General features: G+C 46.1%; 1 protein-coding gene and 3 long non-coding RNA genes across 7 annotated transcripts; 2 read left to right on the forward strand and 2 right to left on the reverse strand.

Moving 5' to 3' along the window:
* Positions 1-8,401: 8,401 nt before the first annotated feature.
* On the reverse strand, positions 8,402-25,793 carry LOC307037072. The gene is made up of 4 exons (XR_013807597.1): positions 25,705-25,793; positions 25,293-25,359; positions 23,976-24,041; positions 8,402-10,102 (listed from the first exon to the last, which is right to left on the reverse strand). It is a non-coding gene; the product is annotated as an uncharacterized lncRNA (long non-coding RNA).
* LOC307037070 (zinc finger protein 862-like) lies at positions 10,323-16,061 on the forward strand. Of its 4 annotated transcripts, none has more exons than XM_079677794.1 (13): positions 10,324-12,306; positions 12,805-12,967; positions 13,077-13,160; positions 13,241-13,411; positions 13,502-13,677; positions 13,755-13,930; positions 14,030-14,199; positions 14,310-14,548; positions 14,642-14,899; positions 14,983-15,192; positions 15,269-15,499; positions 15,616-15,768; positions 15,836-16,061. In XM_079677794.1, the coding sequence occupies exons 1-13, from the start codon at positions 12,208-12,210 to the stop codon at positions 16,010-16,012; spliced, it is 2,307 nt and encodes a 768-aa protein (XP_079533920.1). In that variant the 5' UTR covers positions 10,324-12,207; the 3' UTR covers positions 16,013-16,061. The 4 variants fall into 4 exon arrangements, with proteins under 4 accessions (XP_079533918.1, XP_079533920.1, XP_079533919.1 ...); XM_079677793.1 differs by adding an exon at positions 12,561-12,640 and having other exon boundaries at positions 12,186-12,306; positions 13,241-13,677; XM_079677792.1 differs by having other exon boundaries at positions 10,323-12,306; positions 13,241-13,677.
* Positions 16,184-16,666, forward strand: LOC307037073. Its single transcript, XR_013807598.1, has 2 exons — positions 16,184-16,442; positions 16,531-16,666. It is a non-coding gene; the product is annotated as an uncharacterized lncRNA (long non-coding RNA).
* Positions 17,584-19,090, reverse strand: LOC307037074. The gene is made up of 2 exons (XR_013807599.1): positions 18,700-19,090; positions 17,584-18,355 (listed from the first exon to the last, which is right to left on the reverse strand). It is a non-coding gene; the product is annotated as an uncharacterized lncRNA (long non-coding RNA).
* Positions 25,794-26,598: the final 805 nt, after the last annotated feature.

Consider the following 26,598-nt stretch of genomic DNA (forward strand, 5'->3'; position numbering starts at 1 on the left):
CAGTGGGGTACAGAGAAGTAGTTGAGAGTCCTGAGATTCTGAGGGAAGAGGAGACCAAGAGCCTGACTCAGGAAGTAAAGGCGGAGACCAGGAATACAACTGCAACAAGGAGAGAAGTTCTCGAGTGGTGGAAGTGGGACAGCATCGGTGCGGCCTGTGAACCTAGGTGTGGTGGGTGTCGCTGCGGGACATGCCAGCCAGGAGGAAAGGAAATGACCCTAGCAGAAGAAAGGGAGCTGGAAGTGATTAAAGAGGGGCTGTCCTACATGGCCAAAGATGAACACTGCCTGACTCCGCACTGGGACGCATCTTACCCATGGACCGAGGACCCAGCCTCACTTCCAAACAACAGAAGAGGAGTGGAGGCCACCTTCCTGAAAACAGAGAAGCAGCTCAGGAAGGAAACTGAGTGGCAGTCCGCCTACAAAGGTCAGATTCACGAGATGGTGGAGAGAGGCGCGGCAGTAAAACTCACCACGGAGATGATAGACGGCTGGAGAGGACCAGTGTGGTACGTGAGCCACATGGTCGCGCCGAACCCCCACTCAGTGACGACACCAGTGAGACTGGTCTGGAACAGCAGTCAACAGTTCAGGAGGGTCAGCATGAACGACCTTCTGCTTAAGGGGCCGGATGTGCTGAACCCCATCAGATCGGTCTTACTCCGATTCAGGGCGGGAGAGCATGCAGTCCTAGGAGACATCCGAAAGATGTACAACTCAGTCTGGCTAAAAGAGCGCGAAGTCCACCTGCACAGGTTCCTCTGGAGAGACACCCCAGAAGAGGACATCGGTGAGTACGCCATCACCAGGGTAAATATTGGCGACCGACCCGCTGGGTGCATCGCACAGTTGGCAATGAGGGAGACTGCTTGGCTGCCCAGGTTCGCGCATATGGTGGAAGAACGCAGGGTCCTGGAGGAGGACAGTTATGTGGACGATATCTTAACATCCCACAATGACCAAAAGAGACTGGAGGAAATCACAGAGGGGGTAGAAGAGATTCTGAGCGCCGGAGGCTTCTCCCTCAAACCATGGGTCAGGTCAGGCCAAAGTGGGAGGCAGAGGACTGCAGAGCAGGTCCAAGCTGGAGCAGTAGCAGAGCCAGGGTTCAAGACACTGGTACTCCCGAACCAGTTAAGCGACGAGGACAACAAAGCTCTGGGGATTGGATATCATGTGGAAAAAGATCAACCTTACATAATGACCTCGATCAACTTCTCAAGAAAGAAGAAAAAGATGAGAGTGGGACTGAATCTTCGTGAGGAGGAGGTAAGACCAGAAACGCCTGACCCTTTGACTAGAAGGGAGCTACTTAGTCAAGTTAGTGGACTCTATGATCCAATTGGCCTGGTTACGTCTGCAAAGCAGAAGGGGACTATCCTCGTCAGAAGGGCCTTCCAAGAGGCTGAGAGAGGAAGATTGACAAAGGAGACTTGGGACAGCCCACTCTCAGGGAACCTCCGAGAAGATGCTATCAAGCTGTTTGAAGAGTATGTAAGGCTGAGTAAGGTCAAATTCCACAGGAGTCTCACGCCATCCGGGTGGAAAGGCAAACCGTGGGGGGTCACGTTTTCAGATGGGAGCGATGACGCATACGGTGCCGTGATGTACCTGAGATGGGAGTCAAAGCAAGGGGTCGAGGTCAGGTTGGTGGAGTCAAAGGCCAAGCTAACACCTCTCGACCAAAAGGGAGACGTAGTCAAAGCTGAGATGTGCGGTGCGGTTTTTGCAGCTCGGTTAAAAGGGTATTTGCAGAAGCCCGGACGGTTGGAGGTGGAGCGCTGGTTCCACTTTGTTGACAGTCAGACGGTCCTGGGAGCCATCCAGCGAGAGAGCTACGGGTATCAGACTTTCTTCGCAAACAGGGTCGGCGAGATCCAGAAGGCCGGACCAGTAAGTGACTGGTGGTGGATCCCAGGGCCACTTAACATCGCCGACATCGTAACAAGAGGAGCAACTCCTGAAGACCTGGGAGAGGGCTCAGAGTGGCAGAGGGGACCAGAGTTCCTGGTGAGGCCGCTAGAAGAATGGCCCATGAAGTCGGCCGCTGAGGTGGCAACTGGTGCCAGAGAGAGTGTGGGCAAGCTTCAAAGAAAAGCATTCTCGGCAATACTCACCAGAGCCCAGTCAACCAAAACCCCTATCCCTGACGACACCAGTGGAAAGGACGCAGAGGCTGAGGAGTCCCTAGTTAAGGTTGGTGGATCCCCAGAAACCTCCGAAAGGGAAGAAGCTTCAGTCTTGACAGAGAGAAGACCGGAAGGAAAGTTTCGAAGCATTGCTGTTGTGAACCTGGTAAAACCAGAGAGGTTCAGCAGTCTGGCTAGGCTATGTGGAGTGGTCGCATGGGTCCGGCGAGCTGCAGAGAAATGGCTGACTAGAAGAGGCCGAGCGACGGGTCAAGCAAAGTGGGAGGCAAGAGTCCTGGACAAAAGAAAAGGCAAACCTGTGCCTCTGCGGGGGGACCTGGCTTCGGGGTCGTGGAAGATTCCGAAGTAGAGAACTAAGGAGAAGAACCTCCTCAGACACCACCACCAGAGCAAGGTTATTTAGGTTGGTGGCCTCCTTGGGTCATCCGACCAGGGTGCCAAGTGGGAGGTGTGCTGTAAACTCATGTTTGTGCTGGGTGTATGAGGGTTCAATTAATGGGGTTCAGTTTATGTGTGTGATACTTTAAATCTGGGTGGAGCTTCGCAGGGTTTATTGATGTGTAGAGGGGATACATAAATGAACGTCATTGAGATTGAGGAATCAGGAGAGGCCACTAGTAAGTGTGATTATTATATTGAATTTGATTTAAGTTGTATGGGATATGTGTGATCCTAATTGTTGTATTGTTGTTGTCCTTTTTTCTTCTAAGGTTAACAACCTATTTGAATTTGATTAAATTATCAAACCTAGGAGTTGTTTCCGTCCATCTTGATTCCACCCATACTGTCGGGAGATAGACAGTACAGTATGCATCACTAAGGTTAATTTAAATTGGCTATGCTCAAGTATGTAGACAAGCTAATGTCGAAGTAGTAGTGTATGTGAAATCAACCTCACAATAAGATGTGTGTATATATTACAATTATTAATGTCATATTTCAAGATGATTACTTAGATTAGACCCTCCAGAAAAACGTGGGCTAGAATCCTTGATTATGCGGGCTAAAATCCTTGATTATGCGATTAAACATGCGGGGTTTTTATGTGATTTTATGCGGTGAAATTGCGGGAAGTTGTGAAATATGCGGAAAGTTGCGAAAAAGAATAGATTTTTTTTAAATATTGGGCTGTCTTATTTATTCTCTCTCACACACAACCTGCCACTAACGTTAAACCCCTTTCCATCCATCCATCTTCTCCCGCTTATCCGTGGTCGGGTCGCGGAGGTAGCAGTTCTAGCAGAGAGCCCCAAACTTTCTTTTCCCTGGCCACATCAACCAGCTCTGACTGGGGGCTCCCAAGGCGCTCCCAGGCCAGCGAAGAGATATAATCCCTCCACCTGGTTCTAGGTCTACCCCTTGGTCTCTTCCCAGCTGGACGTGCCTGGAACACCTCCCTAGGGAGGCGCCCAGGTGGAATCCTAACTAGGTGCCCGAACCACCTCAACTGGCTCCTTTCGACGCGAAGGAGGAGCGGTTCAACTCCGAGTCCCTCCCGGATGACCGAACTTCTCACCTTATCCCTAAGGGAGACACCAGCCACCCTGCGGAGAAAACCCATCTCGGCCGCTTGTACCCGCGATCTCGTTCTTTCGGTCATGACCCATCCTTCATGACCATAGGTGAGGGTAGGAACGAAAATGGCGCGGTAGACAGAGAGCTTTGCCTTCTGGCTCAGCTCCCTTTTCGTCACAATGGTGCGGTAAAGCGACTGCAGTACCGCTCCCGCTGCTCCGATTCTCCGACCCATCTCACGCTCCATTGTTCCCTCACCTGAGAACAAGACCCCGAGATACTTGAACTCCTTCACTTGGGGTAAGGACTCATTCCCTACTTGGAGTGGACAGTCCATCGGTTTCCTGCTGAGAACCATGGCCTCAGATTTGGAGGTGCTGATCCTCATCCCAGCCGCTTCACACTCGGTTGCGAACTGATCCAGTGAGTGCTGAAGGTCGCAGACCGATGAAGCCATCAGAACCACATCATCTGCAAAAAGCAGTGGTGCAATCCTTAGTCCACCGAACTGCAAACCCCCCCCCCCCCCCCACGACTACGCCTCGAAATCCGATCCATGTATATTACAAACAGGATTGGTGACAAAGCGCAGCCCTGGCGGAGGCCAACCCTCACCTGAAATGGGTCCGACTTACTGCCAAGGACCCGGACACAGCTCTCACTTTGGGAGTACAGAGATTGGATGGCCCTGAGTAGAGACCCCCTCATCCCATACTCCTGCAGCACCTCCCACAGTGACTCCCTGGGAACCCGGTCATACGCTTTCTCCAAGTCTACAAAACACATGTAGACTGGATAAGCGTACTCCCAGGCCCCCTCCAGGATCCTTGCGAGAGTAAAAAGCTGATCCGTCGTTCCACGACCAGGACGGAATCCGCATTGTTCCTCCTCAATCTGAGGTTCGACAATCGGCCTGACCCTCCTTTCGAGAACCTTAGAGTAAACTTTCCCGGGGAGGCTGAGTAGTGTGATGCCTCTGTAATTGGCACACACCCTCTGATCCCCCTTTTTAAAAAGGGGAACCACCACCCCGGTCTGCCACTCCTTCGGTACTGTTTCCGACTTCCACGCAACGTTGATGAGACGTGTCAACCATTACAGTCCCTCAACACCCAGAGCCTTCAGCATTTCTGGGCGGATCTCATCCACCCCCGGGGCTTTGCCACTGTGAAGTTGTTTGACGACATCAGTGACCTCCCCCCGGGAGATTGGTGTCGATCCCCCGTCATACTCCAGCTCTGCCTCTAACATAGAGGGCGGAGTTGTCGGGTTCAGGAGTTCCTCAAAGTGCTCCTTCCAACGCCCTAACACTCCATCAGTTGAGGTCAACAACGTCCCATCCTTACTGTAAACAGCTTGGATGGTTCCCTGCTTCCCCCTCCTGAGGTGTCGGACAGTTTTCCAGAACAACTTTGGTGCCGCCCGAAAGTCCTTTTCCATGTCTTCTCCGAACTTCTCCCACACCCGCTGCTTTGTACCACATACACTTATGAGCATCCTTATGTTCAAACATGGTGTTGGTTATGGCCAATCCATGACTAGCACAGAAGTAACAAACCACCACTCCGGTTCAGATCAGGGGGGCCGTTCCTCCCAATCACTCCCCTCCAAGTGTCTCCATCATTGCCCACATGTGCGTTGAAGTCTCCCAGCAAGATTAAAGAGTCCCCTTCAGGAGCCCCATACAGGACTCTTTCCAGGGTCTCCAAGAAGGCCGTATACTCTGAACTGCTGTTGGGTGCATAAGCACACACAACAGTCAGAGTTTTCCCCCCCATAACCCGCAGGCGTAGGGAGGCGACCCTCTCGTCCACTGGGGTAGACTCCAACAACGAAGCACCCAACCGGGGACTTGTGAGTATCCCCACACCCGCCCGGCGCCTCAAACCTTGAGCAACTCCGGAGAAGAATAGAGTCCAACCCCTATCCAGAAGTAAGGTTCCAGAGCCGACGCTGTGCGTAGAGGTGAGCCCAACCAGATCCAACTGGTAACGCTCCACCTCCCGCACAAGCTCCGACTCCTTCCCCCCCAGAGAGGTGACGTTCCACGTCCCCAAAGCCAACTTCTGTCGCCCGGGTCTGGTCCGTCGAGACCCTCTGCCTTCACTTCCACCCTTCTGGCAGCGCACCCGACCCCATCGCTGTTTCCCGTAGGTGGTGGGCCCGCGGGACGGAGAAGCGGAGGTGTTGCCCACGTCGCCTTTTCGGGCTGTGCCCGGCCGGGCTCCGTGGCAAGCCCGGCCACCAGACGCTCGCCGACGAGTCCTCCTTCTGGGCCTGGCTCCAGAAGGGGACCCCGGGCTTCCTCCGGGCCGGGTATCCTCACTTCGTGTGTCGTCTTTCATGAGGTCTTGTGAACCAATCTTAGTCTGGCCCCTTGCCTGAGACCAATTTGCCATGGGAGACCCTACCAGGAACACAAGGTTCCAGACAACACAGCCCCCAGGTTCATCAGGGCACACAAACCTCTCTACCACGGTGAGGTGCTGGTTCTTCAGAGAGGTCCTTTCCTATTCAATTAAACACATTCAATGTTTATTTATTGTAAAAGCAATGGGGCTATTTTAATCACACTCTCTCTCTCTCACACACACTTCTCCGCCTCATTCTGTTTTCATTTACTCGTTCGTTATCTGACCAGCTTCAAATTGTAGGCTACTCACTTCGTTTCTTGTAGCCCTCAAAAGGGTTTTGGAGGTTGATGCCTCGGTGAACGTGAGTTGTTTGGCTTTCTTGTCCGCAGCAGCAGAAAGTATTTTCGAATGTTTGAATGAATCAAAGTGGGTCGTCACCGTCGACTTTCTCTCAGACGTATGCTCCAACACACAGTTGCACGGGGTGCAGAATAGTTTCCCCCCACTTTCGTGAAAGACATCGGGGTACTGCTTTGCCCGGTCTTTAGCAGAAATGTTCGTCGTGTGAGTTCCACACGTTCACTCTACGGTGTTGTTTACCTTCTGTGATGCGCGAGCTGATGACGTCACGTCATCATCGCCACTACTTCACGTCAAGACGAGTTAACTTTTTTTTTCTCTCAATTTTGTGTGGAAAAATGCGGGGATTATGCGGCCTTTTGATAAATATGCGGCCTTTTAAAAATCTGCGCCATTTTGCTGATTATGCGGTAAATTCTGCGATCGCGTTTTTCTGGAGGGTTTATTAGATATTACAATATGGTTGATTGAGCTGGAGTTCGTTATTGAGCTTACACGTTAACGTCAAAGTCATCTGAATAACAAACCCAAACCTTGTTGTTTCTATTAATTGCATTACCAAATGGGTATCAAATAAACAGTAAGCATTGGTAACACAACTTCCAAAGTTACAGTAAAATAAAAAGGACCCTGACTCGGACAATACGCAATCCAACATGTTCATCAGAAGAGAATCAGTTATATTGTTTGTACACATGGTACTTTACATATATATCTGTTTGTTTAAGCTGTCCAGGTGATGCAGACAGGCTGGACCAGAGAGTGAGAGACAGAACTGGACTCCTCACAGCAGTGAACTTCAGCTCAGGTACAAATACTCTTTTTTTCATACTGTACAAAGAATCAAGAAAGATATTGGTTTAAATGAATGAAGTATTGACTTTAATACACTGATATACATTCCATTAAACAATACTAGATCACCTACACATCAGTGAAGTTGAGGGTTTTTTCTTTGCAAAAAGTTACATTTAGATGTTAACAAGCAATATGATTTTGTCAGCTTTCTAGTTTAATGTATTAAAGGCAAAGATATTTAACACATAGTGAGAACTGCTACTATTCATCTCTGAATCTTGTTCCAAAGAACGCGGTAAAAGTTATTCTTTCAGTGAGACAACAGAGCAAGCTTCTACAGTTGCACTACGTTTTGATAACAGTTAAATATTATTTTGATAATAACATATTTCAATGTTGATGAACTTCATACTGTTCATTCATAATCTGATTGTCTTTGTAGCTCACTGTTGAAATAAAAAAAAACATTACAATTACAAAATAATTATATCTACAGCCCCTAAACAAACAAACACACCACTTTCATAAATAACACACTTGTTCTGCAATAATATGTTTTATGTTTCCTGTAATTTTTGTTAGGAAAGGACATCCCTGAAAGACACAACATTTTCTCCTTCTCTGAGGGTCAAGAAGAACATCCAAGAGGAAAATTAAAAGCTGATGCTATGAGATTTTAAGACCAGTACACTAAGAAACTACTTTCATTGTAAAAACAGTCAGCTGATCGAATGCACCTATTTCCACATCTACACTCCATCAGCTAATTATTTCTATTTGCCTCGCTTTATGAGCTTCACATCACTTGTGCCTTGTACCGCAGAGTTTGCAACGTCACAAATAAATGGGGCCAATCTTCAGTCAGATGTGAATGTGTAATCTAACATTTTCAGTAAGAATAATGGACAAAAGGAGTGCAAATACAAATACAATTTATTGAAATGTCAACCAAACTTAATCAAACATGTTTTAAATAAAAAGAACATATGGACAGAAGGTGTAAAACTATTAAATGTGCAAGTAAACACATTTAGTCAAATAAAGTGACAGACTAGGCCTGTGCAGTTGGTATCAGCTTTGCCCAGCATGGGCTCCTCCATCAGTCCTCTCCAAACCAACAGACAGGACGTCCATCACACAGAGGTTTCTCCCTGAAGTCTCTGCAGCTTTCTGGACACCACACTGTCTCAATCCGTCCACACTGAATATGAGAGGGGGGAAATGAAAATAACAAATGCTTTAGACAATAAGAAACATAAAGTTGACTGTTGAGTTGCTCAATTTTTTAAGATTGTCAATACTATTACTGTATAACTAATATATCAGGTTAAGAGGCACATTCAAATAAAGATTGGTCTTTAAATACATGTTGTGTTTTGAATTGTTTGTCTAAAGTCAAGGATCTCAAACTGGTACTGTTTGGAGGAGGCCTCACAGGTAAGAGCACTAACTAGCTACCATCGCATGTACCTTAGCTTGACTAAAATGTATTAAACGTATAATTAAGTGATATCAAAATATAAATAACTAATGTCATGCAAACATATGAATATTTTCTTGATTCCAGTGTTTAATTTAGCACAATTGCATACAAACATTAAGGGATTTTAAGATTCTGAAGTATTATGCTAAAAACTCAATAACTTAGATTATTATTTATAGTTTTGCTGAATAGTTTCATGTCCGCTTACCTTAGAAACGTAAAATACCACGGCAGTGTCTGGTTATGGCTAGAAAGGATCCGTCTAATGTAAATATGACGTCACGTTCTCGTTCTAACTCTCGTTGTAATCGGAGCGGCTCGGTTGTAATCGGAGCGGCTCGGAAGCGCAGTCACGTGGCTGAATGTTTATGTTTGGGATGGCGAGAAACTAAACTATATTAAGTATGTAAATACTTGTTAGCGGTCTTGCTGTTGAAAGAAGAATGACAACACTGTAGATCAGCAACACTATGGTTTATTTTGTATTCACAGGCAAGTCAACGTTGTTGCAGTAAAAGTCCCAAGATAGCTCCTGGTGCAATAAAATATATGTTGCATGTTACTGCTGTAGATGTGTTTACCTCTTTTATATCCCGTTGGGTAGTTTAATCTGCAGCAATGCACCATATTCTATAATATCATCATATATGTGTAGCTTTGTCTCTGTCGTATCTTTCAAAAGTAAAGTGAAACAGCTGTTTTCAGCTTTGTGATGATGTATTTTCCAGCTGATCCAAGAGGCTTTTTAAACACCTTACTTGGCTTAAGAGGGAGGAGAATTTTCTCAACACATAAAGGAACACTTTATCCTTCAGTTTATCACAAACATTACATCAACACATTTGGAGATCCTAATTTGAATTCAGTCTGTAATTTGATATTAAGGTTTTAATAATGAAATGAGGTCATGAATCGAGTTCAAGGTTAAGATCATCTTGATTATCCTATGTACAAAAATTAACATACAACATTAATATAACAGTAACGAATAAAACAAAATAACATTATGCAACTCTGATCTTCTTGCTGATACTTTTCAAAGTTACTTTTACATTTGCTCTACTTCTCCTGCTACTGTTTGCTCTGCTTTCAACTTCTCTTTCAACTCTGCTCTTTACTCTGCTTTCCCTGTTTCCTCTGTTCTCCTCTCCTCATCTTCTCCTCAGACTATCCTCCTTTTGCTGTATCCTCTCCTCTCCTGTTCTCCTCTCCTCATACTCTCCTCCTTTTGCTGTCTCCTCTCCTCTGTTCTCCTCATCTCCTCTCCTCCTCAGACTCTCCTCCTTTTGCTGTTAGATATTTAGACTGTAATGACAGCTTATGATATACTTTTTATAACTACATCAATCACATGCAATGGATTAAAAACGTTGTTTTACTTACCACCTCTTTACAGCTCCATTCATCTCCAAGCTTCCAACATTCACCTGGCGGTGGTGCCTTGGATGAAAACAACTTTTGATATGATACAATACAACAACAATAGTTAACACCTAGCCACAGCAATAAGCACAATGAGAAGACTAATGGTCTCTTTTATACCAATTTCTATTGGAGTGAAATTAACTGTGCCATGTCACATAGGATTGGAATGGATGATTGGCTGTGTTTTGTGAATATAAAGGAGATGGCAAAAGTAAATATACTTTGTTCTTACCTAAAGCATCTATCCTCCTCTTCGTACCCCTGCCTGCTCCTCCCGCATTAGACTCTGGGGACTTAGCTTTTAAAATCTTGTTCAAGCTGTCCACTCTGTAGTTGGATCTCATGACCTCAGCTTTATGACCCACCCGGCCTGAAAAAGGGTGTCTACGATGGCTGGTACTGAGAGGTGTTATGGTCCTCTTCTGCCTTTTGTGTTTGGGGGGCGTGAAGGTGAGAGGAAGACTACTGTCATGTGGGGTGTGTTGCTTTACGCCCTCCAAAAGATAATTTAGTCTTGATATCACTGTACACATGAACGTCTCATCCTGTAGGTGGTATGTGTGCTCAGTAATTTCCCGCAACAAGGTCCCACACTGCTGTCGTTTCCTATCTCTTGAGGACTTTGAGTGGTTACCACTGCTCTGATTACAACGAGAGTTAGAACGACGTCTCTTCCCGCGTCCCGCCCACCCCGACCCTTTCCGATTACAGCCGAGCCGCTACGATTACAACGAGAGTTAGAACGAGAACGTGACGTCATATTTACATTAGACGGATCCTTTCTAGCCATAACCAGTGTGCCGATGGGGAGCATGTTAGCCTAGCTTTGTAGCTTCAGCTAGCTCTGGAACTTTCAGCTCGGTGACAGCAGGTCCTGCCACTGCTCCGGCTCTTTGCACTTATTTGTATGGCGTTATATTTGTGCCTCTATCCTGAGCACGCAATGAAACACGTTGCGCATAGAAAATGCGATTGAGCGCACACTTGAACATTTTTGAGCACAGAGAAATATATTTTCTTTCATAAAACTCCTGCTCCGTGCGCAAGCAGACCGCTGCACGCGCTCTCTCTCCCCCGCTCGCTCGACCTCTCCACCCTGTGCGCGCTCAGCTTTGCCTGTGCTCGCTCAAGTTGTCACAGCGTTACAAATGTGCCACAAAACCAACCAATCGGAGAACTCGAGAAGGTCAATTGTGATTGGCTGGTCGTCTCCAATCATATCTTCTATCTGAGATGAGAGAGGGATTTTCGGTTGCCATCAGGCTGTTGACGTTCTTATTACACATCCGTCGTTGACATTACAGGACATGACAGACTCGAATGAAGAGAATAGCACACCACAATGTCAGGTGAGTTATACATTTCTAGTTTTCTGATATCACGTTATTGTTTGCAATGCCTGAGTTTGCTAGCCGGCAACATAGCTATAGGGGTGGTTTAAGCAAACAGCTAACAAACCGTAGCCTACATGTACGCCATGAACCCTTCTGAGGTATTGATTACTTGCTGTAAGCATTAGAGGTGGCAGAATGACAAACATGTTTCTCTCTCTATCACAATTTTGGGTTGACCAGAACCTGGACCAACTTCTGTTTCCTGTTCTACAATGGGCATAGAGCTTGCGTTAATTTTCAACCGGACAACTAAACAGATTAGGCTAGGACCGGGTAAAGTTAGCAACACACGTTAACCATGAACAGCCTATTAATCCGTTCTCTTAATGTTTATTCCGTCCAACGTTGTGGAATTAGAGAGAAAGGGCTTCTTAACGTGCTTTTATCCGGGGTGGAGGGAGTTAAATATAACATTGGGGCGTGTGATTGTAGTGGGTGGAGGTGGTGAAATGAGGATATCCATTTTGGAGTTCAAGCTAGCATAACAGTGTTTCCCACACAATGTTAATACTTGGGCGGGCCGCCCAGGTATATTAAGGCCCGCCCAAGTATATTTCGGACCTTTTTTTATTTTTTGTATCCGTCCGCGAGCGACGCCATCTGCGAGTGATTAACTAATGGACAATGAGCCCGCGCTCTACGTCTCCTGTGCCTGTTCGCTCTGCGGTTGATTAACTAGGGGACAATAATCCCCCCCTGTTCGCTCTGCGATCGATTAACTAGTGTATGATCCCTCGCTCGACACCTCCTGTTCGTGCTGCCATCGCGTGGAGGGAAACGAGAAACGGAGAAGACGACGTTAATTTAGAAGACGCGGACACTAAGGTAAAGTAACTATTTTCTCCTTATTGTGTTGTTGTTTTCTGACTTTGGTAGGAGATTCGAATTATTTGAAGTTAGTGGCAACTAAGAGTGTATTTAACGTAACCAGGCCTACTTTGCTGCGTGCAAGTTACGTGTGCTAAATTAAATATAAAAAAGATTATAATTCGTTTTCTCTTCGGGCTATGCCAGTTAGAAGGACACAGATTAACTTTAGCTAAGGTTAGACTGTTAATTTCCCCTGCATTACTCCTCAGATATGAGTATTCAAAAATATTTTAAGAGAATACGGCGTGAGGATGAGGAGGAGAGACGAGGAGAGGAGGAGAGACCACAGGTAACTTAGCCAATGTTAGCATTTTGCTTGCAATGGCAATAATAAATGCATAAGTCTCAATAATGATATATGTCGGTTCATTTGACCTGAAATTATACAATTTCAGTCAACAGTGAGTTGCAATGCAGAGACCAAACTAGATTCAAGCTTGTTTTCAATTCTAGCCGGTGGTCAGTGAAGATGCTGGCACAACTAGTCAGAGTACTGAGGGAGAGGCAGCAGGTCCCAGTGTGGTAGAAGCAGCAGCAGGTCTCAGTGTAGAAGCAGGTGCAGGTCCCAGTGTGATACAAGCAGCAGCAGGTCCCAGTGTGGTACAAGCAGGTGCAGGTGAACAAGCAGCACAGTTCCAAGCATCCCAGACACATACACAGACATAGTATAATAGCAAGGAGAACTCTACCATTTAAATGCAGTAATAACAATGCATTATTTTCAGATTCCAAGCATCGCCACTCAGGATGGAACCCTGATTGGCTTAAAATGCCACAGTTCAAGAATTGGCTCTACCTCACCCAGCATGGTATGAATGGCATTTGCAAGTTCATATTTGTAATAAAACTTATTTTTTGTAAGAATTAACACGTTTTTCTTTTTAAAAAGGAATGTTTTGCCGAATCTGCAGGCAACACAAGCCTCCAATAAAGAAAGGCCCCTTAAAACGGGCTTTCATAGAAGTTGGGATTCTTGTTTTCCGCAAGGATTATATCGAGCGCCACATCTCCTCAGAGCCTCATCAATATAGTGTTAAGCATCAGGTCTCACTTGCATCAGGTATATCATTTTTTTATGTAAAGCTAATTTCTGCAACCTATCAACCATGTTTGGCTCATATAATGAATTATGTCTTTGCCCTTGGTCTAGGCTACTCAGTGATGCAGGCTTTTGAGCCCACAGTTATTATGGAGCATGAGGCCATCATAGGTGGATTCAAATGTCTTTACTGGCTAGTAAAGAACGAGATTGCTCACCACACCAACTACCCTAAGCTCTTAAGTTTAGCTCAGCTTTTGGGTTGTGATTACTTTGAAAAGCTGAAGGTAAACCTAGTACAAAATGATGCTTGTGAAACTAAGAACTTTAACCAGCTAAATGTTAAATGATCTCTTTTTCTCAGGTGGATCAAAGAAACAATTATCAATCACACAGAATAGTGGATGAAATGCTGGAGATCCTTGCAGAGATAGTAGAGTCGCCTATTTTGGAAGAGATAAGGTCATCTCAAGCAATCAGCCTAGAGGTTGATGAAACCACAGATGTATCTGTAAACCGCCAGCTGGATTTACATGTTAGGTGGGGTATTTTTTAAAGGAATGATGTGCATTTAAATAAAGGCCTAGTTAAACTTAATATTTATTAATATGTGTGAAAACCTATACATTTTTATTTTAGACACCTGGATAAAGAGGGTTATGTTTTCAACCACTTCCTTGACCTGGTAACTCTGGAAGATGGGAAAGCTGACAGCGTTGTTGCTGCCATCAAGAGTGTACTACAGAAGAAGGATCTCCCGGTAGACAGGCTCTACGGACTCGGGACAGACGGTGCAGCAGTGATGACGGGTATGGAGTTTATTGTTAAATCTAATGGATTGTGTGAAATGTGTATTGTCAGCTGTTATTAAAGGAAACAAAATGACGCCCTCAACACTGCATTTAATTCTTAAACTTAGGCCGTCTGAATGGAGTGGCAAAGCAGCTCACAGACAGTTTTCCAAAGCTGGTTTCTGTAGCGTGTGCTGCTCACAGACTAGCACTGGCATGCAAAGATGCCTCAAATGCTGTCAGGTATATGGCAAACTTCAGGAACCACCTGCAGGAACTGCACCTATTCTTCAGAAATAGTGCAAATAGGTCAGCCACACTGAGTGCTGCCGCTACCACTCTTGGTCTGAACGACTTGAAAGTCAAGGTGTGTTTTCAGTTTCACCTATTTTCATAATACTATTGTGTTGTCATATTATTTACATATATTTTACTTACCAGTGTTTCTACTTGTTGTTAGGAGGTGAAAGATACAAGGTGGCTATCGCAGCACCTAGCCGTTCAAAACCTCCAGAGGAACCTTCCAGCTGTGCTGGCTGCTCTGGCGGAAGAAGCGAGCACAAGGAAGTGCCCAGTGGCCAAAGGTCTATACACCTTCTGTGCCACATACCGCTTTGTGGCTGCCCTCTACCTTCAGGCAGATGTGCTGCCCCACATTGCAATGCTGTCCAAGGTGTTTCAGAGAGCTGATGTGAACTTTCTCCACATAAAGGAGCAGGTAGATTACAAAGAAATGCATTTGATGCTCCCAGTTATTTGCATTATCCATCCTATTATATTGTTGTCTTTTTCCACATTTAGGTGCCAGTCACACTTGTTACTCTGAGGAGAATTCTGGAGGCAGGCGAGACCCCACTCCCCGGAACGTTCCTTGCTCGCCTACACCAAGACTTGGACAACCCAGGTGGACTTGGGGCGTTTAGCATTGCCGGAGAGGAGGAGAGGATCAGGAGGGGACACGGAATTCTGGAGCGCCCCCGGGAAGATATGTGGGCCAGATTTGTCAGAGATGTAAATACATCCCTTCTTACTTTTACATTCCAATATTTATTTTCCTTGAACTGAAAAATGTATAATATCATTCCAGGTCCTCAAACCTTACATCTGCAGCCTGGAGAGCAACATTGAGAGCAGGTTCCAGCATATTGAAGTGCTGGGGGCCTTCAGTGTCCTGGGTCCAAAGGCAGTTACCTCAAATGATGTAACCAACATTTCAATGTTGCAGACCCTTGCCAACAAATTCATCCCAGGGCAGGATGCCACAGTTATCCAAGAGTGGACCTCCTACAAGCAGCATGTTCTTGAAGGAACATTTAAGGTTGGTAAATACTTAAATTAATATGAACTTGACGGTTAGAATTGCTTGTTTTGACATCTGTAAATGTTTCAATTATACTGTATACTCATTTGCCCTGCCTTGGCTAATCTCTGAAGGACAAGACACAAGCTGAGATCATGCAGCTCCTGGCCAGTGAGAAGGACGAATGGGCAGAAATATACCCAAACCTCAGCCTTCTCTCTTCAGTGGGGTTGGTCATCCCTGTCTCCAGTGTAAACTGCGAGAGGGATTTTTCTACGATGAACAGGGTAAGTGTCATTCCCTGTTGCATGTCATTCTGTATAGTTCATTTAAAACAAACTGTCTGTTTTACAGGTGAAAACTGACATGAGAAACCGACTGAAAGGGGAGCACCTGGCTGCATGTATGCGGATAGCAGTCAGTGGACCAGCACCAGAGGCGTTCCCATACACACAGGCGTTGGAGCTGTTCTTCAACAAACCCAGACGGATTAAGTGCTCTGACAAACAGTGCCATCTTTGTACAAAATGAATATTGCCATACAGTAATGTAAAGTTAATGAATAAACATGTTGTTAAAACTTGTTGTTTGTCACATGTGTTGCACATCACAAAGCCCGCCCCGCGGTCCGCCCGCACCGCGCTCCGCTCGCAGCCCCCCCCCTGGCACCTTCCCCCCCAAGTATATTTCAGATCTGTGGGAAACACTGCATAATATAGTTAAAGTTGCACACTAATAAGGAAGAGAGATATTTTTGTGATACATTGCTATTGATATGGATTTAGAGTGGATATTTGAGACAAGTAAACAAAAACGTAATTTATGGGTGAGTGTTTTTAGCAGAGTCATATTATGTCCTTGTGATTCTGTTGATTATTACCTTTCTGTATTATGTTGCAGCTCAGCTGATTTTGGATTGATGGCAAAGGGAGAGGGACTTAAGTTAGAGTGAAAATACAAGGTAAGTTTAAAATAGGTCAGCCATTTCCCATCCTATAGGTGGCGAGCTGTATCTAACCCTTTCTCCTGTCTTTGTCTCCCTCTCTCAGCACAAGAACCCCAGGGGGATTCAATGGAGCCTGAAGACCTGCAATGAGACCCTCACCCTGAGCCTGAGTCTCAACTCCCAGAGTTTTGCAAGCCTCTCCCTGTTCCTTATTTTTGATTAAAAAGACATTAAGCTTCCCAAGGGTGTGGTCTTCGTTTTGTGAAAAATATGATTACCTCACATATTTTGTTGCTGTTGTTGTCTTTTGTGATAGTTAAAAGGCTCCTGCTGACTTGAGCCAGCCATTCTTTCTGTGGTGGCTGTCCATTTCCAGCCGCCTCCTTGGGGATGTTTTCCCTTTGCCTGTTGTGTGGGCGTGGTGGCTGTCACTCTGGCTCCCGGCTCACCTGCTGCAATCAGCTGTTCACCCTCACACCTGATTCTCATCAGCCATCTACAACGGCATATCAGCAGAGGCTCCACAACCTGTCGGCGCCAGATCGTTGTTAAACCACAGTGGTAAACCTCCAGGCTACTCAGCATTATCAGCTACCTTATTTCTGGATGTTCTGACGCTAACGTGTTTTCTTCCTGTGCTCCAGGATCATTCTCTGACCGCCGTGTTGTCGTCACCATCCTCCACTTCCTCGCCACTCCTGCCGGATTTATCCTTCCCGCACCTTTTGTTCACTAATAAACCCTTTTTGAACACTCTGCCGTGTCCTGCGTTTGGGTCCTCTCAGATATCGTAACAGAACGATCTGGCCAGCATGGACCCAGCGGACACAGGCCACCAGTCCAAGACTGCGGACGAACTCAGCCAAGCCCTGGCCAGTCAAGGCGCTCTCGTGGGGCATCACGCTGTGGTTCTCCGTGAGGTAGTGGAGACTCTCCGGAACCTCTCCGCTAACGTGCAAAGGATCGGCACGCAAGTAGAACTGCTCACCACACAGTATTCTCCTCCGCAGCCCGCTGCACAGCCGGCAGCCCCTCCTCCCGCACCTCTCTATCAGCTACGAGAGGCCGTCATTCCCACACCGGAGCGATACGCTGGAAATTTGGGGATTTGTAGAGCCTTTTTGTTCCAGTGTACGTTAGTTTTTGAGCAGCAGCCCAGTACTTATCATACAGATGGGGCTAGGGTAGCATACGTAATGAGTCTGTTGAAGGGGAGTGCTTTAGATTGGGCTACAGCTGTTAGGGAGAGCCAGCCACACATTTGCTTATCATTTGATACTTTCATTTCCGAAATGAAAAAAGTTTTTGATCACCCGGTACGAGGGAGGGACGCTTCCAGGCGCCTTCTTTCTCTCCGGCAGGGCTCCCGTAGTGTAGCCGAATTTTCAGTTTAGTTTAGAACAGTTGCTGCAGACTCAGGCTGGAATAACGAGTCATTGCAGGATATTTTTCTTCAGGGGCTGAACGAAGCAATTAAAGACGAGCTAGCTGCTAGGGATGATCCAGTTAGCTTGGATAATTTAATTGCCACAGCTATCAAGATTGATAATCGCCTCAGAGAGAGACGTAGGGATAGGAATAGCCGTCACCCCAATCCCAGCTACTCCTCACCTGATCCCCAAATTGGGACTGCCACTGCCCCAATCTCCAGATCCTTCCCGATTCCTTACACGGCCTCACCCCCAGAAGACGAGCCCATGCAAGTGGGAAGGGCCCGCCTCTCACCATCTGAGCGTGCTAGAAGGATCCAGGCTGGGGAATGTGTTTATTGAAGCCAAACCAGCCATCTCGTTTCCTCCTGTCCTAATCTGCCAAAAGGTCAGGCTCGTCAGTAGGTGTGGGGATTCTGGCGAGCCCTTCCTCCTCTCTCAACCCCCGACCCAGAACGCAGCTAGAAGCCGTGCTTTGCTGCAACCAACAGTTCCTACCTCTGCTCGCTTTAGTGGACTCGGGGGCGGACGATAATTTTTGGAAATTAATATTGCAGTTCAGGCAGGAATTCGCTCCGAAGTGTTAGATTCACCTCTTAATGCTAATGCTCTTAATGGTAAATTCCTGGCCCAAGTCACTCACCGCACCTTGCCAGTAAACCTCATTCTGTCTGGAAACCATCGTGAGGTTATTCAGTTTCACCTAATTTCCTCACCTCATGCCCCCATAGTGTTGGGCCATCCCTGGTTAAGAACACACAACCCCCAGATTAATTGGGTAACTGGCAAAATCCTTAGTTGGAGTTGTTTTTGTCTATCCTCATGCCTGCAGTCTGCCCTACCGCCTGCAGAGACCGCCACTCCACCACCCAAGATCGAGCCGCCTGACATGTCATCTGTCCCCACTGAATATCATGACCTGGGAGAAGTGTTCAGTAAACAGCGAGCTCTTTCTCTTCCCCCTCATCGACCCTACGACTGTCCCATTGACCTTCTTCCCGGGGCCCCTCTGCCTTCCTCCCGTCTGTTCAACCTGTCTCGCCCTGAGAGGAAATCCATGGAGAGTTACATCCATGACTCCCTGGCTGCCGGTGTCATCCGCCCATCCTCCTCCCCGGTCGGAGCTGGTTTTTTCTTCGTGTCCAAGAAGGACCGCTCACTGCGGCCCTGCATTGATTACAGGGGTCTTAATACCATCACTGTAAAAAACAGATATCCATTACCCCTCATCAACTCTGCTTTTGAACCCCTCCAGGAAGCCACAATTTTTTCCAAACTGGATCTCCGCAATGCCTACCACCTCGTCAGAATCCGAGAAGGGGACGAGTGGAAGACGGCCTTTAACACACCACTCGGTCACTTCGAGTATCTGGTAATGCCTTTTGGACTGATGAATGCCCCAGCAGTTTTCCAGTCGATGGTTAACGATGTGCTCCGTGACCTCCTCAACCGATCAGTTTTCATCTACTTGGATGACATCCTTATATTCTCTCGTAACCAGGAGGAACACATTATCCATGTCAGGCAGGTGCTGCAGAGACTCCTGGAAAATAGACTCTTTGTGAAGGCGGAGAAATGCGCATTCCATGTCAACACAGTCTCATTCCTGGGCTACATCGTTGAGGGAGGAAAGATTAGGGCCGACCCTGAGAAGATCCAAGCAGTGGCAGGGTGGCCAAAACCAACCTCAGTGAAACAGCTTCAACAGTTTCTTGGTTTCGCCAATTTCTATCGGCGCTTCATCAGAGACTACAGCAGAGTGGCGGGCCCTTTAACCAGACTCACTTCCCCTACAACTGGCTTTTCCTGGACCCCAGAGTGCGATGCAGCCTTCTCGGAGCTAAAGAGACTCTTCACCACTGCCCCTGTGCTCATCCACCCTGATTCCTCTCGCCAGTTCGTTGTGGAGGTTGATGCCTCCAACACCGGGGTAGGCGCAGTTCTTTCCCAGCGCTCGGAAAGAGATCAAAAATTACACCCTTGTGCATTTTTCTCCCGCCGCCTCACTCCAGCTGAGAAAAACTATGACGTGGGTAACAGAGAGCTGCTGGCTGTCAAACTTGCCCTAGAGGAGTGGAGACACTGGCTGGAGGGAGCTGAGCTCCCTTTTATTGTATGGACAGACCACAAAAACTTGGCTTACATCCAAACTGCCAAGCGCCTTAACTCCCGTCAGGCTCGATGGGCTCTGTATTTCGGTCGCTTCTCATTCACCCTTACCTACCGCCCAGGGTCACGGAACCTCAAGCCGGACGCTCTCTCTCGCCAGTTTGCTTCCGAAGAACCAGCTGCCGGTCCAGACACCATCCTGCCTGCCTCCTGCGTGGTAGCGGCTGTTACTTGGGAGATTGAGTCACTTGTTAAGGAGGCTCAGCGGGCGCAGCCTAACCCAGGTAACTGCCCAGCTAATAATCTCTTTGTGCCTATCTCTGTCCGCTCCAAGGTCCTGCAGTGGGCACACGCCTCCCGTCTCTCGTGTCATCCTGGTGTCCATCGCACACTGTTTATCCTCAGACAGCGGTTCTGGTGGCCTTCCATGGCTCAAGACACCAGGGTCTTTGTTGCTGCCTGTACAGTATGTGCCCGCGCCAAGTCCTCCCACCAACCTCCCTCTGGTCTGCTTCGCCCGCTGCCAGTACCTAGTCGCCCTTGGTCGCATGTGGCCTTGGATTTTGTTACTGGACTTCCACTCTCACAAGGTAATACCATCATCCTAACTATTGTGGACAGATTTTCCAAGATGGTACACTTTGTTGCTCTCCCCAAGCTTCCCACAGCCCGAGAGACTGCAGATCTTCTGGTCAACCACGTTGTTCGACTACATGGAATCCCCACCGACATCGTTTCTGACCGGGGTCCCCAGTTCATTTCCCACGTTTGGAAAGTCTTCTGTCGGGCTCTGGGAGCATCGGTGAGCCTGTCGTCGGGTTATCATCCTCAAACAAACGGGCAAACGGAACGGGCCAACCAGGACCTGGGAGCGGCTCTCCGCTGTGTGGCTTTCAGGAACCCCTCTTCATGGTGCCCACATCTGCCATGGATCGAATATGCCCACAACTCCCTGTCAAATGCAGCCACAGGTATTTCACCTTTTCATTGTGCCATGGGTTTTCAACCACCCCTGTTTCCAGCACAGGAAGAGGAAGTTGCTGTTCCTTCCATTCAGACCCACCTTCGACGCTGTCGTAAGGTGTGGAAGGACACCCGAGCCGCCCTGCTCCGTTCCGCTGCCCGCAACCGCCTCATCGCAGACCGTCACCGGACCCCGGCCCCCAACTACTTACCAGGTCAGAGTGTTTGGCTTTCCTCCAAAGACCTCCCACTCAAGACAGAGTCTAAAAAACTCACGCCACGTTATGTCGGCCCCTTCATCATCGACTCTGTTGTTAACCCATCTGCAGTCAAGCTCAAGCTTCCCCCACACATGAAGGTTCACCCTACTTTTCATGTTTCTCTGCTAAAACCTGTTGCCAGCAAGCCCTTGTCTCCTCCAGTGACTCTTCCCCCACCCCCCCGCATCATCGATGGTCACCCGACCTACACCGTCAGGCGATTGTTGGACGTTCGTCGCCGTGGAAGGGGATTCCAATATCTCGTGGATTGGGAGGGCTATGGCCTGGAGGAGAGGTCTTGGGTTCCCCGGCGAAACATCGACGACGCGTCCCTGGTACGGGACTTCCACCGGGATAACCCTGGTAGACCTGGTAGACCAGGTAGGCCGCCTGGAGGCGTCCCTTAAGGGGGGGGTACTGTGGTGGCTGTCCATTTCCAGCCGCCTCCTTGGGGATGTTTTCCCTTTGCCTGTTGTGTGGGCGTGGTGGCTGTCACTCTGGCTCCCGGCTCACCTGCTGCAATCAGCTGTTCACCCTCACACCTGATTCTCATCAGCCATCTACAACAGCATATCAGCAGAGGCTCCACAACCTGTCGGCGCCAGATCGTTGTTAAACCACAGTGGTAAACCTCCAGGCTACTCAGCATTATCAGCTACCTTATTTCTGGATGTTCTGACGCTAACGTGTTTTCTTCCTGTGCTCCAGGATCATTCTCTGACCGCCGTGTTGTCGTCACCAGCCTCCACTTCCTCGCCACTCCTGCCGGATTATCCTTCCCGCACCTTTTGTTCACTAATAAACCCTTTTTGAACACTCTGCCGTGTCCTGCGTTTGGGTCCTCTCAGATATCGTAACACTTTCCTCCTCTCTGTGTCAGTGGGGAAGCCGTACATGTGTACTCCTTTCTATGAGTGATTGGAGCATCCCCCAGCAGCACAGCAAACCATGGGGGAGACTATATGCCAGGACAACACAGAGGAAAAGGCACAGACAAACTGCACGCATGCTATTGAATGTTTATTGAATTCCATTTATTTACAATGGATGTTCCTAAAACAACACATTTAACATCATCATGCTGCTGCTGCTGCTAGTGCTTTGACTCATTTTGCTGTCAGTTGACAATCATTGATAGGCACCTGTCGGTCTCCTGTCCTTTCTGAAAGTCATAAAGATTACATTAGTCATTTAGATGACTTATGTCCTCAATTACCAGAGGATTACTGAAACCACCATGAATTAAAGAAATGGTAGAAATGATTCTAATCAGAATTTTGAAACCTTCCTTCCCTCCCTCTAAATATATCAATAAGGATGTGATGTTCTTGACTCATACAAGTTTAAGAAGATAATATTTGTTTTAAAGAATTAAAAGCAATAAACAACAGGAACAGGCTCTGTAACCAAGGCAACGTTAGCCTAACATGTATGTTAACAGGTAAGATAGCTGTTCACACTATCCATGTATATTTTCTACTTTTTGCAATGCTATGTTATTTCTATTTAAGATGTTTACATTTTCGATTGTTTAATTCTAGTCTTTTAACTGTCTAATGTACAATGCCTTGTCTTTTGCTGCTGCCGCGTTAACATTCCCCCAATTGGTATCAATAAAGTACTTATTATTATTTTGTCTTAATCCTCAAATATTAGCACATTTTACTTAAAAAAACAAAAACACATTGATGTAACTACATACACATATCGATATGTTGTATACATATTGTAAATCAAAACCTTTATTGACCAATAACTACCAAAAATTGCATTTCTATCCTGTTATCAATGCATTCAAATCGTGATTCAAATGGCCCGCCACAAACTTCCGGGAACTTTCTGAGTCTCTCTGAACCACGTGACAAACAAGCATTTTGGACTTCCGCTGTCGCAACTCTTCTCTCTACATGGTGCTGGACCAGCCAATCAGAATTGATCTTTTCGAGTTCTCCGATTGGTTGGTTTCGTGGCACATTTGTAACGCTGTGACAACTTGAGCGAGCAGGCAGGCAAAGCTGAGCGCGCACAGGGTGGAGAGGTCGAGCGAGCGAGGGAGAGAGAGCGCGTGCAGCGGTCTGCTTGCGCACGGAGCAGGAGTTTTATGAGAGAAAATATATTTCTCTGTGCTCAAAAATGTTCAAGTGTGCGCTCAATCGCATTTTCTAGGCTCAACATGTTTCATTGCGTGCTCAGGATAGAGGCACAAATATAACGCCATATATTTGGAGCAGGCTGGAGAAGGCGGGAGTTGAACTCTGACATCACTGTCGATCCGTTAGTGGCCGACTCCGCCTACTAAGTGCTTCTCGGCAACTCTGCAGAATCCTATGGGTGACGTCACAGACCCTACGTCCATTTATATATGTCTATGGTTCTAACCAGTATTTCTATTAATCTAAGGTAATTGCAAAGGAATCAAAACTAGACCTGTAAGCTGTATGGTTGTTTAAACCTTGCTAATGCCTTTTTCAATTGACAATGGGTAAAATGTTGAGTTATAAAGGGAAAATCCCAATTCCAGCAGCAGCTGTTTTCTTCAGACAATCAAACAGACAGTTAGAGAATAGCTGGTGAAGAAAGCAGAACATTGAGCAGCTAAAGAGACAAATACTTTACTAAGGAGTTGGTGCAGAGCATAAACAGAGCTAAAAGTTAGTGAATATTGGACTTATCAGATGAACAGAAACACCATTTCAAATGAATGATCATGTTGCTCTGTATCAGCTCGATGTGTACAGTAAATAGGCCTTTCACCATACATTCACCATGTGAAATATATAACTTACCTCATCAATATGGAGTATTGTGAGTAAGGTTGTGTTCCACATCACACCAACATCAGATAGCAAAACCTGCAATAAAAATAAAGATAAGCAGTAATTAAAACTAATAATAATGGTAAATGAAAAAGGTAATTGATTGCCAATAATTACTAACTTGTGTTAGGCCAATGACTCAAAATCCTACAAACTCCTTTGTGACAAACAATGTAACTTTTTTTTTTTTTTAACAGAGCCTAAATATGACTGGATGTGGTGCACTTTTGCTAAATGTTTAAACAAATTGCTTGTGTGCCCTTACATGCTCAACTGTTATTGCACTTGATGGAACCTTTTAAAAAGGGAGAAGCTTTTCTTAATTCTTTCATTCTACATGTATAATGACATTAAATGATTATATTCTATAGTAAAAACCAATAAATGATTTCTCACTTTTGGAAAAGAGCATCGTCCACCTCAAGACGGGTAACATTTAACCACACCTAGGAGCGCTTAGTTCTCTCTCCACCTCGGAGCTTGTGTGTTTTGCATGCATGTAGCAGCCGCGTGTGTGTAAAGTGCCCCGCCCCCTCGCACACAGACGGGGAGAGATCTCTCTCGTCTGGATTGGAAAGATTGAAAATACATCATAGACGCATTTTGTCTGATTGCATATTATAAACTGTGTTGGCGAAACTAAGAATGTAATATAATGTTTAAGTAGCAATAATACATATGACATGTATTTTTTAAATGTCTCAAGTACCGATAAACAGACCGTCTTGCTAGAGAGATGGTACTTTCCTGGGGAGAAAAGGTTCGTGGGTGTGTCGGCCACATTAACAATTTCTGACTAACTTATGGCAACACAAAATAATACATGGGAGCGGTGGAGTGATGAGGAGGTGTCGGCGCTTCTGACGATTTACTCGGAAGGCTTCAGTAGAAGCCAGTCCCCAACTCCGGGGACTTCCGGCCAGCAGTATACGCCGTGAAGGTGTTTGCGGTGTAGTGGGGCCGACATACCCACGAACCATTTCCTCATCAGGAAAGTACTAACTCGCTAGCAGACACTATCTGGGGGTGAAAATAAGGTTCGCGCGAACTAGGGACTAATTCCAGATCCTTTTTGGTGTGAAACCAAATCTCCCCCTATCTGCCTAGTTCGGGGGGGAAAGTACTATGAAAGCACCTATAAAACCAAGATATGAACTTTAGCTGCGGTAACATTAACCCCTTGCAGTAACGTTACCAAAAGCACCCTTACCAACGTGATTTCACATGTTTAGTTGTCTCCTAATATTACCACAATGATAAGAACAAGTTAAAAATAAACATACTTACAGTACAGCCGGTCAGGAACACACTAAGAATGGCCAGTATATAAGCCAGGGCAACGGGGAAGGTGAAGCTACAAAAAAAAGCATAGAAACAGGCAGTTAACATTCAACTTGTATAAGCCACAAACTGATAAAAGACAAAGATTGAATTTATCACGTATTTAATTTGAAAGCAGTATCAAATTATCTTATAATGTTAATGATGCATGTTACACTTCAATTAGGTTACTTAAACATTACTACACAACTAAGCTAGGTTAACAGTAGGCTAACAGTTAGCTAGCTGCTGTAGGCCTATGTTAACGGTTGCTAATGTTAATCTATCAAAACACACAGTCGATAGCGTTAATGTTAGCTATAAAGCTACCTGTTTAAGTATAATATAATACACCCAAGGCTATAAATGAGCTACTTACTTAAAACGGAGAGCCGTGGAGAACGTTCACCTCACGACAGCGGAGTTACGCTGGCAGCTGAGTCCGGTCCTTCAGATTCCGAATGGAAAATGGAGGGAAAAGTGGCGGGCTGCTTGTGTATGCGCATGCGCAGACAGGACAGTATATGTGGTAATTAAATTGTACAGTTTTTTTAATAATTTGGCTACTTTTAAATGAATTAAATGAGCTAATTTTAAACAGTGACAATATATGTTAAGATTAATTAAGAAAGATAAGAAGGATGCAATAACACATTCAAATCTATTAAAAAAGGCTAGATTAAAACATGTAACATCTAAAAGGGGTCATAATCAGTTTTTTCAGTGTGTTTTGATGTAAGAAATGACAAAAAGATGGTTCCAGAATGATTAAGAAGTGGGAAAATGAATAAAGCAACCTCTGGGTTAAAAATAACCCAGGCAGGTGTTCAACTGCAATTGAAGCCCTAATAACCCCTTTGACCCAGCATGAACAACCCACCAGTGTGTTTACAGTACCCAAATAACCCATAATTATGACCCAGCCAAATCAACCCAGCAATGTGTTTATGGAAATAACCCAGCATTTTTTAGAGTGTAATACATATGACATATATTTTTTACATGTCTCCAGTACCGATAAAAGGACCAATAACGTCGGAGCTTAACTGTACCACGGTCTTTAATAATTCAGCCCCGGGGCCCGTTAATACTGGGGCTCGGTACCCATCCCTACAACTGATGCTGTTTTGTATGTTTGAACTGGTGTCAGAATATCGGCATTCAAGATATTTCTTTAAGAAATTATACCTTTGATCAAAAATATTATGCTCATTGGTCCCTCAATAATTTTTTATGTCACTTGTCTGTATGCCTGATTGTCTTTTCTTTCTTT

This window comes from Notothenia rossii (genome assembly GCF_949606895.1).
Source record: "Notothenia rossii genome assembly, chromosome: 4".
NCBI classification, from domain to species: Eukaryota; Metazoa; Chordata; class Actinopteri; order Perciformes; family Nototheniidae; genus Notothenia; species Notothenia rossii.